The following is an 11,052-nucleotide window of genomic DNA, read 5'->3' on the forward strand; positions in this document are numbered from 1 at the left end:
TAATATATGAGGTGTTATCATCTAGGTAAAGTATTATTTAATTCTCTTTGTCACAGATAATGGCACATGGACTCAGTTGTGGTTGGTGTCAGACTATCATGAGAATGGATCCCTGTTTGACTATCTGAACCGATATTCAGTCACCATTGAGGGCATGATCAAACTGGCACTGACGGCTGCCAGCGGCCTGGCACACCTGCATATGGAGATATTGGGCACTCAGGGTAAGTGCGTCAGGGTCATTAGATGAAGTTTGAAGAAATTAGTTCCAAGTGAGCTGCCTTATCTACAGGCAAGCTAACGTCTAACAGGAAGCTAATGTCTAACACCACCTCTACATCAGACATGCAGCCTTTTAATGTATTTTAACGTCTTCTTTGTCATGAAAAATGGCCGTGGCATTCTGTTAAATTCAAACAAACATCAAACATGTAATGTGTTGTGATGCGTTACAGGGCTTGATGCTTACTTTTTCCCAAGGGGCACATGTGCTTCTAAGTAGAAAAATGTAGAAGCACATTTAAAAATCTTTAGGGTGCAATGAAATTTGGTCAAATAATGTGTGTCTATATGAAGATTTTAGATGCAAACACCTCTAAGTCGGTCTGACATGTTTTCTTTTAAATGAGCATTTTTTTTTTTTTTTACTAGGCTCCTATGTTTAGGTTCAGTAATTTCACTTTAATGGCAATGAAAAGGTTATTAGTCAGTTATTGATATGCCTTGTTTTGAAAAATGTCTCTTTAGTCAATTCATTGGTATTTAACAACATAATTTAACTGTCTTTTGCTGCAAAACCAGCTAAGTCCGTGTGTGCTTTTTTTGCAAAAACCTCCAAATCCACCTCTTTGGACATTAAGACTTAGCAGTTACTAAATCACTAAAAATGCAACTGAAAACATTGCAAGTGATGAAAGCAGAAAATGTAACAATGAAGAAACTGATCCACTCAGTAGGGGGAGCTGTGATGCAAGTGACTTCCACGTCCATTTCTGTCAGTTTTGCAGCAGCAAAAGTAACATTGTTATGTTTGCTTGCTTCTCGCAAAATCCTGTCATTGCCACTGTAACGGTGGACAAAACATGATGATAACTTTTAGTTTGGCAATTGGAAAACCGGCTCACATGCATGCCTTCATTCATCTTGAAATTATATGATTCGATTCACATCTTCCGATCGGTTCCTCTGTGGCTTTTGCTGACAAAGGAAAGTGGCGTTTAGCAGTTTATGCCAATGAACCGGTATTGAATGAATGGGCTGACACTGGGATTTAGGGGATTTGAAGCGAAAGTATTTAATGAACGTGTACTTTGTGCGGAGAGCATTCGCTCAATATCATTATCTCATTTTTGATGGAGGTGGTGTTTAGCGGCTTTTGCATCTGAACTCTTCATATATGTGTTTGTGTGTGTATGTAATAATTATACTCTAATACACATTGTGCTGAAACTAGTAATAGTGCCTCAAATTTTACTAACACCTCACAGTTGATTCCAGGAGAGTCTGACATTAGTATTTGTTAAAATAAAGACTTTACTAAGAATGAACAAACATATAGAGAGCACACAAATATTAGGCATAATAATCAATGTTTATTAGTACTTTTCAGTACAGAATCAATCAATATATTAAATCAAAGTTTCCCTTGACTCTATCTGTCATCTCTGCCCTTTTGGGATGGTCATATCCTTGAAGGAGACATGCTGGCCAGCATTATTTTTGCAGCCCACTGTTTGCAACTGTTGTAAAATGTTGCATATGTGGCAATCATGAGGGTGCAGAACAGATAATGCGATCACTCTCTGACCAGAGAAGAAAAGTTTTTACCAGATGTGTGTGTGCGTATATGAAGCTTTAAAGTTTGTTTTTGCTTTGCAGGTAAGCCTGGCATCGCTCACCGTGACCTGAAGTCCAAGAACATCCTGGTGAAGAAAAACTGCACGTGTGCAATTGCTGATCTTGGCTTGGCAGTTCGTCACGAGTCCGTCTCTGACACCATTGATATCGCCCCCAACCAGCGTGTCGGCACTAAGAGGTATGCCTTAAATTGTTGGCAGAAATAACAGCCAAGAAAAATATGTGTACTTTGTATGTGCAGGTCACACATGTGCATTGAATTTGTTTTGCATTAATCAGTTGTTCCACAAGGTGGCAACACTGGCCTGGGCCGTTTAGGGTTTTTCCAATTTCAGGAAAGGAAAATAAGGGACAATCTTGGTCCTTTTATAGGACAAAAAGCTCAAAAAATGCCAAATTCCACCTTCAGACCTCAGACCTATTATAACTACTTACATTTGTAAGAAATGGCAAGCTGAAAGGGATAAATGTACAACAAACAAACTTTACAAAATCAATCCTGTGGTTGGTGCAAAACTTTGTGTCCAGTTTGAAAATCGCTGGGATCATGTTATTTACACACGCTGTCGAATAGGGCACTCCAGACTAACCCATATGTTCCTGTTAATGGGTGAAGATCCTCCCTTATGCCCCTTGTACCAGAATCCATTATCACTGAAACTTATTTTGATGGATTGTTAGTTGTTTATTTTTCTGTTGACTTTTATGAAAAGATTTTTAATGAAGTAAGGCCTGATTTAGTTTTCGAATTTTTATCTAAGATCAAATTTAAAAACCTAATTTAATTTCTTTAAAAAAAAACAACAACTTAATTTTGCCATGAATATAACCAAGGTAGCATGCATGGCGTTAAATCATAAACAAACAATTATAGGACAGAATAAGGCACACACTCAAAATATTTGTACTGTACCACACAGTGTATATCATTTCAGTATATGCAGTTAAGTATTTGTATAAAAGGTGTAAAGGTTCTCAGACATAAACACATTTTTGTCTGAGAACATAAATTATATATCATTCCATGTCAAATCAACCAAATTTCAGAAACTTTCCCAAGCTCAAATTTTTGATTTTGTTAATATTTTTTTCTGAAGACAAACATAAATGAAGAAAGCCAAAATATTAACCTTTTCACACATAAGTTTAAAATATTCTAGCTGACCCCCACCCCAGCGTGGGTTTTTTAAGATGACCGTTATTTTAGAACGTTTAACCTTATTATTTCCATTGTGACGTGTCATGCTTGTCATGTGACACACCGCAGCTCTATGACACAATAGCTCTCTATGACAGATTTTATGACGGTTTTATTCCGTTTATCTTTTTTTTTTTTTTTATTCAAAATATTCAAAATATTGTTAGTTATGTCATCAACTACCTAATATTCTGATTTTGAAATATGTGTAAGTGAATGTGTTGAATGTTAGTTTGCACCGCAATTCAGAGAATCGTATCTGTCGGATTTACAACACGTCAGTTCCTCCACTTCTCCCAAAGTACATGAAAGTAAGTGGCCGTTAGATCAGCATAACAGTCAATAAACGGGACAAGGGTGGTCACGTATAGGACAAATCAATTAGGCCCAATATAAGGGACGTCCCGGCTAATACGGGACAGTTGGCAACCCTAGGGCCGTTGTTTCACAGTAGATAACTAAACTAAAGAGACGGAACAACAACAAAATACTGGAGACTGTTGGCGCCGATAGCCTAGTGGTTAGTGCGCCGACATATGGCGCAAATGCGTTCACGGCGACCCGAGTTTGATTCCCTTCTCGAGGTCCTTTGCCGATCTCTGCCCAATGCTTTCCTGTCTGCTCTCTACTGTCCTCTCCAAATAAAGGCACAAAAAAAAAAAAAATACTGGAGACTGCAACAACAACAGACGCCCACATTGACAAACACTTGTGTTGAGGTGGTTATGAGAGAGCCACAACTTTAGTTTAAAAGAATACAAAGAAATTTTTAAAAGTCATGACTTCTGGAGAAAAATAGAGCAGACACCGGACAAAGATGAAACTTTCTAAAGTGCATGTGTTGGCCGCCTGCATTTGCACACGCTATCAAATGGAGTATACTTTGAAAGGCTACGTGTTCGACTGTACGCAGTATACTTTGGGCTTAAGTAGTCCTGCTTGTGTTTATTTCTATTTTTGTGTGTGTGTGTGTTTCAGGTACATGGCACCTGAGGTTCTGGAAGAGAGTATAAACATGCGTCACTTCGACTCGTTTAAATGCGCTGATATCTACGCTCTAGGACTCGTGTACTGGGAGATCGCTCGCCGCTGCAACGCTGGAGGTACTGAAATAAATCTAAACCATTTTTACCAAAGGCACATTGCTCAACAGAAGGATTTAAAGAGTTAATTCACCAAAAAATGAAATTCTCACCTCATTAATTACTCACCCTCATGTTGTTCCACACACAAAGACCTTCGTTCATCTTCAGAACACAAATTAAGATATTTTGATGAAATCCAAGAGGCAACGAAATTACCACATTCAAGGTCCAGAGAAGTAGTAAAAACCGTAATTAATGACATAAATTTCATTTTTGGGTGAACTAACCCTTTAAAGTCTTTTATAATAACCATATAATTATTGTTGTTCTTATTAATGCTCCTCTTTTGTTTCCTTTCAGGTATTCACGAAGAGTACCAACTGCCCTACTATGATCTGGTGCCCTCCGATCCATCCATAGAGGAAATGAGGAAAGTTGTATGTGACCAGAGGTTACGACCCAACATACCAAACTGGTGGCAAAGCTATGAGGTGAGAGAAATCACAATAACCCAAACTACTACTAACTACTGTACTAGACTCCACTTACAGTGACCCTCAAATGTCATTTTGATGTTAACTCCCTCGGGTCGGCGGTCACGCTGGCGTGACCACCGTGTTTTTTTTCTAACCAGTGTGAAAGAGACTCAAAATACTCCGTCAATATTGCACATACAATTAAGAGCTATATACCAATTTAATCTGTGGAATATCTTCTTTTATTTGTGTACACTCAGAGTAAAAACAAAATGTTGTGCTTTTTGCAAAATAATGAAAACTAACATGATGCGTGATCTCTCGTCTCCCTCTGAATGAAGTCCAATCTGATAATTCTCAGAAAATGAACTAACTTAGTGAATACTAATCACAAAAAAATGAGACTTCTGTCTAAAAAAATGTCAGGTTTTAAATCGTGTAAGTCAAATCGAAAACAAACCTTCTGTGTTTATGTAATCTGTATGAAAAGAGAGTCATGTCAGAAGTCCGTGATTCAGCTCATTATCCGCTAATGCAGCCACGCCCACGGAGCCAGCGCTATTCAGACGCAAATTCAGTCAATACATGCATACATCGTCTCAATCGTGTATTTATTGTCTTGAAAAGTTTTTATCTGGATGTTAAAGCCATGGTTAGCGACCTCTAGAAGGCATGCCGTTAGTTCCTGGTTCCTGTTCTTCTTTAGATGAATTTGTGGACTAAAGGTGTACAGAGCGCCCTCCGGCTGCAAGTATGAATTGAAAACACAGTATCCAGCGTTCATAGTGATGACAATAAATATTGAATAAATATTACTCCTCTGTATAGAAAATTGACATAAACATATGAGAATCCATCAAAATGTCTCCAAATGTGCATGCTTTTAAGCTAAAAGCCTATATGAAATGCCATAGAGGTAACATAACTGTTCAGACACTTTGCATCACAGAAATGCATTATATTTTAAAGTATATAATAGAATACCATTATTTTAAATTGTAATAATATTTCACAGCATTGCTGTTTTTTCTGTATGTTTGATATACACCATAATGAGACATGATCAACAGAGGGTTTTTTCACAGCCTACCTGTCTGAAAGAGGTCATTATTTATGCAGGTCATTAGAGCTCTTTATGCGATTCTTTTGTCTTCTCAGGTGAGAATCACCCATTATTCATGATTATTCACGCCTCCACGCATACTGTGTTTCTTGACCAAAGATGTTTTAGAAAATGTAAATCTCCCTATTGTTTTATATGAACAAGCAGGCAGCATAATTTTTACCTCATTTTGAAGCAAAAACTCTAGTCTACAACCTCCAATACCCAGAAGTCTTGTGAACAGAGATTATATATATGTTTTTTGGCTTTATTTCAGTGACTTAAGTTTTTTGTTTTTTCAATAACCACGCATAAACGTTATTTCTTCAAAAACACAAACATGTACATACATGTTCCTCACATATTATTGTAGCCTAGTTTGTGCTGAATACAGTGTAATGACACTTTTGCCATTAATATGTTTATGAACAACTGAAAAAAGCACAAATGTCAGGGCATGTCAGAACTTCTCCAGGGCCCCAAAAATCCTCAGACCCCTGAGGGTTCATATCATGATGATTTCCCAATTATCTGTTTTTGCTACTAAATTTATATGTGGTCTTTACGGACTAGGGAGATGTCTTTGTGGCTTTTTCCATGAGGAAGGTACAAAATAGGGCTTGAAACTGTTAAATAAGTCCAGTGAAATGAGGTGCTTATTTGTCCTTAGAAATAATAAAAACTAATTATTTTATGTGCAATTATATACTCTATTGACTTTATATTTATCCCTAAATAACTGCTTTTTATATTGCAATAAACATTATTTTATATACAAAAAGCATTATACTACTTTTCAAAAGTTTGGGGTCTGGAAGATTTTTTTAATGTTTTTGAAAGAAGTTTTTTTGCTCACCAAGACTGCATTTATTTGATTCTATAATACAGTAAATACAGTAATATTGTAAAATATATATTTTTTAAATGTTCTATGTGAATATATTGTAAAATGTAATTTATTCCTAAGATCAAAGCTGAATTTTCAGCATCATTACTCCAGTCTTCAGTGTCACATGATCCTTCAGAAATCCTTCTAATATGCTGATTTGCTGCTCAAGAAACATTTCTGATTATTATCAATGTTGAAAACAGTTGTGCTGCTTCATATTTTTGTGGAAACTGTGATACATTTTTATTAGGATTCTTTGAATAGAAAGTTTATTTGATATATATAAGTATTTACATTATTAATGTCTTTACATTATAAATGTTTTTTTAATCAATTTAATGCATCCTTGCTGGATAAAAGTATTAATAAAAATGATTTTAAATTTTTCACATAATTTAAAAAAGTTTAACAAAATAACATATTTGATGATTTTGAAAAATTGATCATACATTTGATGTTTAAAATTTTCTGGTTGTCATGCTGTGCAACGTTACAATAGATAATATATCCATATAAGAATGATCTGAACCCACACAGGGTAAATTCACTCTCCAATGTGTTTTTTTTCCAGGCATTGCGTGTGATGGGGAAGATCATGCGGGAGTGCTGGTACGCGAACGGCGCTGCGCGACTGACTGCTCTCCGTATCAAGAAAACCCTGTCTCAACTCAGCGTGGATGAAGACATGAAAATCTGAACGGAAACACTACCATCTGCGCGAAAGAGCGTAACACTCCTAGGAAACACAACGTGTACAGACATACTACCACTCTAAACTATCCTGCCAGTTTAAAAATGATTTCCGTCCACTGAGTTGTGACGGGGCCTACCTCACCCCACCGCCAAAACTACTGAACCTACGCTACCGTCTCTTCCTCTGAAACGACCTCGGACTGCAAATACTGACACGCGTCTATCTACTACTACTACTACTACCACCGCCCAACTCTGTAATCAAAATGCGACTTTCATGATTTCTGTTCAAATCAGTTCTCCCCAAAGATCATTTTTAAAACATATTTAACCCTTTTAACTTCTGATGAACACAGTCATTTTGATGCAGGTTCGTTGCTTTCTCTTAGATCAGTCTAGCAGGATACCTCGGTTAACCAGTTTATGGTAGACGGGGTGAATTGGTTCAAGGTGGACTGATGGCACTGCTTGATGAGCGTGACCGACATGATCAGCTGTTTCCTTTTCCTAGCCAGTGTTTCATAACCACGTTAAAGCTGTTAGCAAAACGACCTTATTTGCACTTTATTACAGAGGATTCGTGGATTATAGCCATCTTCATTTTTGGAATCACACACTGGCGCACACATCTATTCTTACTACTGAACGGTACGGAGATGTCTATTTATTTTAGCTTGTAGATCCTTCATATTGTCCTTATTTTTTTATCGCCATTAGATTTCCTTCTCTCCTCCATGGGCAAATAAAGCTACTGTACATAGTATATTTTTTAAAAGTATGGAAGTGTAAATAGCATACTTTTTTTTCATTTCCGAATCCTTTGACTAAGCTAAAGTGTTGGCATTTTGATCGTATTTATACGTCCTGAGCGTTGGACAGGAGCAGGGTCATCTGAGATGTGAAGCTGTGCGGGTCACCGGTCCGTTAAAACCCAACCAGAACTGCTGGGTAAAGTACAGGCTTTTGTTAAAGTTTGTTTTTCATAGCTAAACCTGTTTGTTGCTTCTCTCTGTAGCATTAAATGACACTAAAAATGATGACAACACTTAACGCACATTTTATTAGTTGAGGAGTTCTGGGACTGTTTTGTAAGCTCTTGTTTAAGGAACAATTCATGCAATGGTCATTTATTCACCCTCATATTATTCCAAACTTGTATGATTGATTTTTTTTTTTTCCATGCAACCCAAAAGGAGACATTGAGCAGAATGTGCACGCTGCACTTTTCCATGAAATCAAGCTCCAAAAAGGAATCTGCATAACACTTTTTGTGCTATATTCCAAGTTCTCTGAATTTATATGGACTACATCTATGATGCTTTTTTTTGTGAGCTTGACACTCCCAGAATTCATTCACTTTCATCGTAAAGAAAAGCGTTGCTTGAGCGTTCCTCCGACTCCAATGGGAGAAAGAAAGTCAGGTTTTTATCAACATGAGAGTGAATTAAGTGACAGGATTTTAATTTAATTTTTGCGTGAACTATTCCTCAAAGGCACAATGTCTCCAGTGATTCTAGAGGAAATAGATCTCATTCTTCTTCATGCACTGGCCTGTAATGGGAAGAACGACTTGAAAATGTAACTTGACTTGAAAAGTTTGGCGTCGAAGCCTTTTTACTCCTATTACACTGTATTTATGACTCCAGACAGACATTCATTTCCTCTCTTATACTCAAAGGATATACTACTGCCCTCCTCTCCCTTTCCGCTTCTGTATGGAATATGCAAGATGTAAATATAGTTTCTATAATGTATGACCTTTTTTAATAATCAACTTTGATTCCGTAGACAATTGTGTGGTTGTAGCTAGCTGTATTTTATTTAATCTGTTTTGTGGTTTGTTTTTTTTAATTGTGACTCAGTTCAGATTTAATTCAGGTTTAATTTGTATAGCGCTTTTAACAGTAGGAATTGTCTTGAAGCAGCTGTACAGGGGTTTTGGTCTGTGGTCTTTCATTTTATTTTATTTGATTTTAATCTCCCAATCGCTTACCTGATGTTTCAGGATTAGTGTCTCGAGTATGTGTCTGATGTTTGACAATCAGAATAAGTACTGTTATATCTCATTCGTCCATTTACAACAATTCAGTCACCTTACTCTATTTAATGTTATTAAAATGTGTCCAGAGAAAGCCAAAAATGATTGCGTATGGTTGGAAGATGGTTTCTTTTAGATTTTATTTTCATGTTATTTTTGTAATATGGATCCAAAAAGGACAAACTACCATGTCAGCTTATGTGAAATGTGATTGTAACACTGGATTGATTGAGTTTCAACACTACTGACAACTAGAAGACTACACTGGCACACTAGCTGCTGACTGTCAAATCTGTCAGTATCATAAGGAAAATCTTTTAGGATTGAGAATAAGAGTTCTGGTTTGAATTCTATTTGTTTCTATTGTTAAACGAGAGTTTGAATTCAGAGTTTGTACATGTATTTATAGCTTCCAGAAAGCGTCTCAGCTGCTGGCAGGATTTGGGCTTCATGAACGACTAGTCCCTTTCATCCACTCGCTGCAGTGGAGACATCCGTCGCCTGGCTAATTATAATGGATAAAAGACGGCAACAATGTGATTTATGGCGTGCAAACAGTCCTAGTCCTGGTTTATCATAAGGAAGTTTCCTCTATCCTCTGACCTCACAGCCTACCTGTATAATCTGCGTGTATTTCCGAAATCCACATGGACTTTTCAGGAATTTTCAGTTTCCAATCATGTACATGGGTAATTATTAAATGGTAATAAACACAGATTTTCCTACATTTGTCATGTTGCGTTCTTTTTTGCTTCCACGCGGCACTTTAAACCTGTAAATGATGTGTTAGTCAAGTTTCCAGTGAGTTGTAATCATGCAATTTTGTAGTCATATAAGACATTAACACATGATATTTGCTTAATGTTTATTTAAAAATGGTTGAAGCCTGAGGGAATATGAAAGTTCATAAGATGTTAATGCAAAACTAATTCGGCTCAATCACAATTGGAAATTGCAAATAGTAGTTAGTAATTTTGTTCTATACTTAAGTTTGACATTTTAGAGAGATCACAGCCTTCAATATATACTTGAACCTGATAATGAGCTGATGTTTAAAGGTGCCCTTGATTCAAAAATTGAATTTACCTTGGCATAGTTAAATAACAAGAGTTCAGTACATGGAAAAGACATACAGTGAGTCTCAATCCCCATTGTTTCCTCCTCCTTATATAAATCTAATTTGTTTAAAAGACCTCCGAAGAACAGGCGAATCTCAACATAACACCGACTGTTGCGTAACAGTCGGGATCATTAATATGTACGCCCCCAATATTTGCATAATGCCAGCCCATGATGTTCCCAACATTATAAAAGGCATTAGACAAGGGCAGCCAGTTAACGTCTGGAGCTGTGCACAGCTGATCCATGATCCAAGGATATAGTTGACAGCTCGTGTGGCAGGGAGCATGTGATTTAAGGGGGCGGCGCCGATTGTAAATCAGTGCATTGTTAATGATGCCCCAAAATAGGCAGTTAAAAAAATTAATAAAAAAAAATCTATGGGGTATTTTGAGCTGAAACTTCACAGACACATTCAGGAGACACCTTAGACGTATATTACATCTTGTGAAAGAACGTTCTTGGGCACCTTTAAGCGTTTCCATATCATAAAAATTCTAGTTTTATATTACATTTGAGTGATGGCTTTTCATTAATCTTTAGAAATAAGCGCTACAGATGCTTTAAAAGCGTTTATGGTAAAGGAGTTGCTGCA

General features: G+C 36.8%; 1 protein-coding gene across 1 annotated transcript in view; it reads left to right on the top strand.

Moving 5' to 3' along the window:
* Window positions 1-10,065, top strand: part of acvr1bb (activin A receptor type 1Bb) — a 30,918-nt gene extending 20,853 nt beyond the window's left edge. Inside the window, exons 5-9 of the mRNA XM_048200145.1 lie at window positions 57-224; window positions 1,879-2,035; window positions 4,034-4,158; window positions 4,501-4,631; window positions 7,179-10,065. Of these exons, the coding sequence (XP_048056102.1) occupies window positions 57-224; window positions 1,879-2,035; window positions 4,034-4,158; window positions 4,501-4,631; window positions 7,179-7,304 (707 nt within the window). The 3' untranslated portion in view covers window positions 7,305-10,065. The remainder of the gene's footprint in view (window positions 1-56; window positions 225-1,878; window positions 2,036-4,033; window positions 4,159-4,500; window positions 4,632-7,178) is intronic.
* Window positions 10,066-11,052: the final 987 nt, after the last annotated feature.

Source organism: Megalobrama amblycephala, linkage group LG8 (assembly GCF_018812025.1).
Source record: "Megalobrama amblycephala isolate DHTTF-2021 linkage group LG8, ASM1881202v1, whole genome shotgun sequence".
Classification (NCBI taxonomy): Eukaryota; Metazoa; Chordata; class Actinopteri; order Cypriniformes; family Xenocyprididae; genus Megalobrama; species Megalobrama amblycephala.